We start from the raw sequence: 3,885 nt of genomic DNA on the forward strand, positions 1-3,885 counted from the left end.
TGTAATATACAGGTAATTTTTTTCAGCAAAATAAATTGATAACAAATACAACTAAAATATTGTTGACTGCATGTAACATCAATCAACATCTGGTCACACAAGATGCCGATGCATATATACAGTACAGTTGTTTCCAATTTTTGTTGTTCCAGAAACTACTCGACCAATCCGAGCTTAACTTTCCCTTTCTGTTAATTTGTGGGGATTTATAATGACATGGATAAAGATTTTGGATTCTCCTACATACAATTCACATATATCCCCACACATTCACACGTGGGTAAGTGAGGCCCTAAAAAGTTTTTATGTATTATATGCATAATAATATTCTCCACCGAATATATTGCCTAGAAATTCCCTTATACAAACCTCCACTCGGGACTACAAAGCTCAATTGAAAAACCAAACGTAAAACCTTATCTAGTTAGCTAGTTAAGAACTAAAGATATGTCCGGTGTTTGGGTGTTCAAACAGAATGGTGTTGTTCAACTAGTGGAGAGCCCTGGAAGTGATTCCTGTCAGGGTTCGGCCCAACGTAAGGTCCTGGTTCATGTGCCAACAAATGAAGTGGTGACTTCCTATCCTGTGCTGGAAAGAATCCTTTCATCAATCGGATGGGAAAGGTACTATGATGATCCTGATTTGTTGCAGTTTCATAAAAGGTTGACTGTGCATCTCATTTCTCTACCTAGAGACTTTAACAAGCTCAAACCGATGCATATGTATGATATAGTTGTCAAGAACCGCAACATGTTTGAAGTAAGAGATATGTAGTGTCTTAGGTAAACTAGCCAACATCCAGTTATGGTTGGCTAGGTCGATTTTCCGTTTACATTATATAACTAGCAAGTATCATATTGAAATGAAAATATGGATTTATTTTGCTGACAAAGTAAGTCCAAGTTTGCTGAAATTTGAGTTTTTGTTTTTAGGGTCTAAGACGTTAATTTCATGTAGCGCAAGGGCCGTTTGTTATTCATGTATGTATACATTATCATGGTATTTGTGTTATGAAAGATAAAATTTGGGTATGATTGATTATAAGTGGAGTTCCTTTTATTTAATCCTGAAAATTAAGCTACGTCATTTTCATCCGTACACAATATATTTATCAACTTCAAGCTCTCTTTTTAAGCCATTTGTGGCCGAGGTGACAATTATACGTAGTGAGGGCAACATTGAGGTGTTTTGCAATTGGGCCTCCGCACGTAGCTACAATTGCTAAACTTTTGTTTCTCTCATATCACAAAGAATTAATTAATATTAAAAAAGTAGGTTGCATTTGATAATGAATTATATAGCTTTTATTTTAGTTTTTTATACATATTTTTTTTTGGGGGGGGGGGGGGGGGGGGGTGGGGTGGGGGGGTTGGGGGGGGGGGGTGTTGGGGGTTGAGTTTGTGAGAGGAATACGTGAAAAGCCGAACAAACCGACTAGGCCTGCATGTGTGAATGATGAGTTTTAACATTGTGGTAGTCTAATAATTATTGGGCATATATACTTGTTTATTTGTGATGTAGTAATTCAAACTGTTGTCAATTTGTATCTTATAAATTGTTAACTGCACTCATGTTACTTGACACACACATAATTAATTTTTGTAATTTTATGTTCTATTTGTTACAAAATTATTTCGCTTGCAATTATCAGATGTTAAACATGTAGGCATGAGTTGTTTTACACTTCTAGCAGAAAAAAAATATACATATTTTTTCTTCAATTTTTTAGCATCACTTGAATTGTAACATTTACAAGATTATCCATATAACGCGTATAGTATTACTGAAAGTTAATCTTGAATTATTATAATTAAAGTTAAGGGTTTATTTATTATGTTTTATTTTATTTAATTGAATTGTAGTAGATTTAAGAAATACATTTCCTAGGAGAAAGTTTAGTAATTATCTAGGAGAGCAAATTTAGTATATCAATAAATAAAGGTCAAGCTTATTGTTTTTATTAAGTTTCATTGTATGTTCGTGAAGTTCGTTTGATTATATAAAAAAGTCGATGGTTGTCACTCTAATATCTCATGTTCGTTTGATATAATTATTTGATCTATCTGGCCAACATTTAGTATCAGAGCTTAGTCTTGTTAAAACATTGGTTGTTCGGTCAGCGTTTGGTAGCCAACATCCCACTGTTTTATCGTTTGTGTTGATCACCAAGAAAAGACAAGAAAGTGTGAGCCGCCACATGTAATACCCCGGCTTTAAGCGGAACACGTCCAGGTGATACGTACATATTGCCCGTAAACTCGTAACACTATTAAAGTGATAATAATTATATTTATTTCATTTCATAAGATAGCAAGTACACAATTGTTCATAAATAAAAAGACAATAAACATTTCATTGAATAACAATTAAAGTTTAATTTATTATATTCTAAAGTCGACTAGTGATCATCGTCCTTAGCACGCCATCAATTCAACCTGTAACACGTTGAAAATAATATATTTTGTCAACATTTAAGTTGGTGAGTTTTCATATGTTTAAATATGTATAATATGAAACTTTGCTCGATTCACATGTCACATGTAATAAATCTAATCATAACGTAAACGATAACAAATATGAAATAACGCCCTACTCTCTGAACCCAAAGTCGCAGAATCATGGGAATGATAACCACTATTTATGTCCAACCAGAAAATAGGAAATAGTACAGGCGGCGCATGTACATCCCATCGGACCCTCCCGCTTTGATGTTTGATATACCAACCATAAAGCGATAAACGCATTTCACATTGTAGAGCCCATTTTGTGTTTGAAGTCTTTTGTATTTGTTTATACTTAGACGATTATGTATGTTATCTAGTCGGTTTATGGTTATTTGTATGTTTGGGCCTAATGCCATGTAATTTGAAGCCCAATACGCCGTTAATATTAGGGGTGTGCATAATTAGGTCCGACCCGAAAAAACCCGAAGAACCGGCCCGAAATAACCCGATCCCGACCCGACCCTAATTAAAGACGCCTAAAATCGGTCTTAGAAATAGCCTCAAATCGGTTTCGGGTCGGGTATCGGGCCAAGAACTGGGTTAACCGACGATTTCAGGACCGACCCGATAAGTAATTAAATGCATTAATAAAATTATTTGGTTACCATATTCGTGGACTATTGCTGATATGGTTTCCATTCTTTAACCTTATAAAAATAGGAACTGAATTAATTAATTATCAATCATACAATTTTAAAAATCAAATTAAGAGTAGAAAACAGAAGCAATAATCATACCTTTATGTTCAATTTTCATTACCTTTTAAGTTTAATTGGTGAATTACCTTTATTAGTTCATTGATTTCTAACTTAATTTCTTTGAGACATTTTATCAAACACTTGGAGTTCATTCTCAATTCAAACAAATAATCAAGCCTATGTTGATCGATTAAGCACACAAATTGAAAACACATATTGGATTAATCATTTAGACAAGAAGAATCATGAACAAAACTTATCAGATTCTTCAAAATATGAAGAAGAAAAAATGTTAACTGAGCATGAAAAACAATAACTAAGATGTACAATCTTACAGTAATCGAGTAGATGAGGTCCATGAGGAAGCGCTGGACATCTGGAGAATGTCGGTCTCGGGTTTGGACGGAAAAACCGATGGACCGATTCCATTTAGGACCGATACCCAACCATCACCATAGGGTTCAGTTTCAGTCTCTGAATTTACAATATATCGGTCCTCGGGTCGGGTCGGGTCGGGTTTTATGCTTTGTGCACCCCTTGTTAATATTAGAAGATAGCATGGCATTGCTTCACCTATTTAAGGTGAAGCATGCACATCCTAACACAATCTTTTGTCATTTGTCTTATCTTATCTTACTTTTAAACTCTTTCTTCTCTCTTCCCTCATTACCCTCATGGTGACA

At 34.6% G+C, this 3,885-nt stretch overlaps 1 protein-coding gene across 1 annotated transcript; it reads left to right on the forward strand.

Moving 5' to 3' along the window:
- The first annotated feature begins 436 nt into the window (after positions 1-436).
- Positions 437-774, forward strand: LOC143558347 (flowering-promoting factor 1-like protein 3). The gene has a single exon (XM_077047193.1). It carries the CDS (start codon positions 448-450, stop codon positions 772-774), a length of 327 nt encoding a protein of 108 aa, XP_076903308.1. The 5' UTR covers positions 437-447.
- The last annotated feature ends 3,111 nt before the right edge of the window (positions 775-3,885 follow it).

The sequence above is a fragment of the Bidens hawaiensis genome, unplaced genomic scaffold (assembly GCF_021521415.1).
Source record: "Bidens hawaiensis isolate Kalapana, Puna unplaced genomic scaffold, B.hawaiensis_p1.1 tig00019441_1, whole genome shotgun sequence".
Classification (NCBI taxonomy): domain Eukaryota; kingdom Viridiplantae; phylum Streptophyta; class Magnoliopsida; order Asterales; family Asteraceae; genus Bidens; species Bidens hawaiensis.

Bases quoted from the DNA above. Each gene is read 5' to 3' on its own strand.
- LOC143558347 (XM_077047193.1), top strand. From the start codon at position 448: ATGTCCGGTGTTTGGGTGTTCAAACAGAATGGTGTTGTTCAACTAGTG.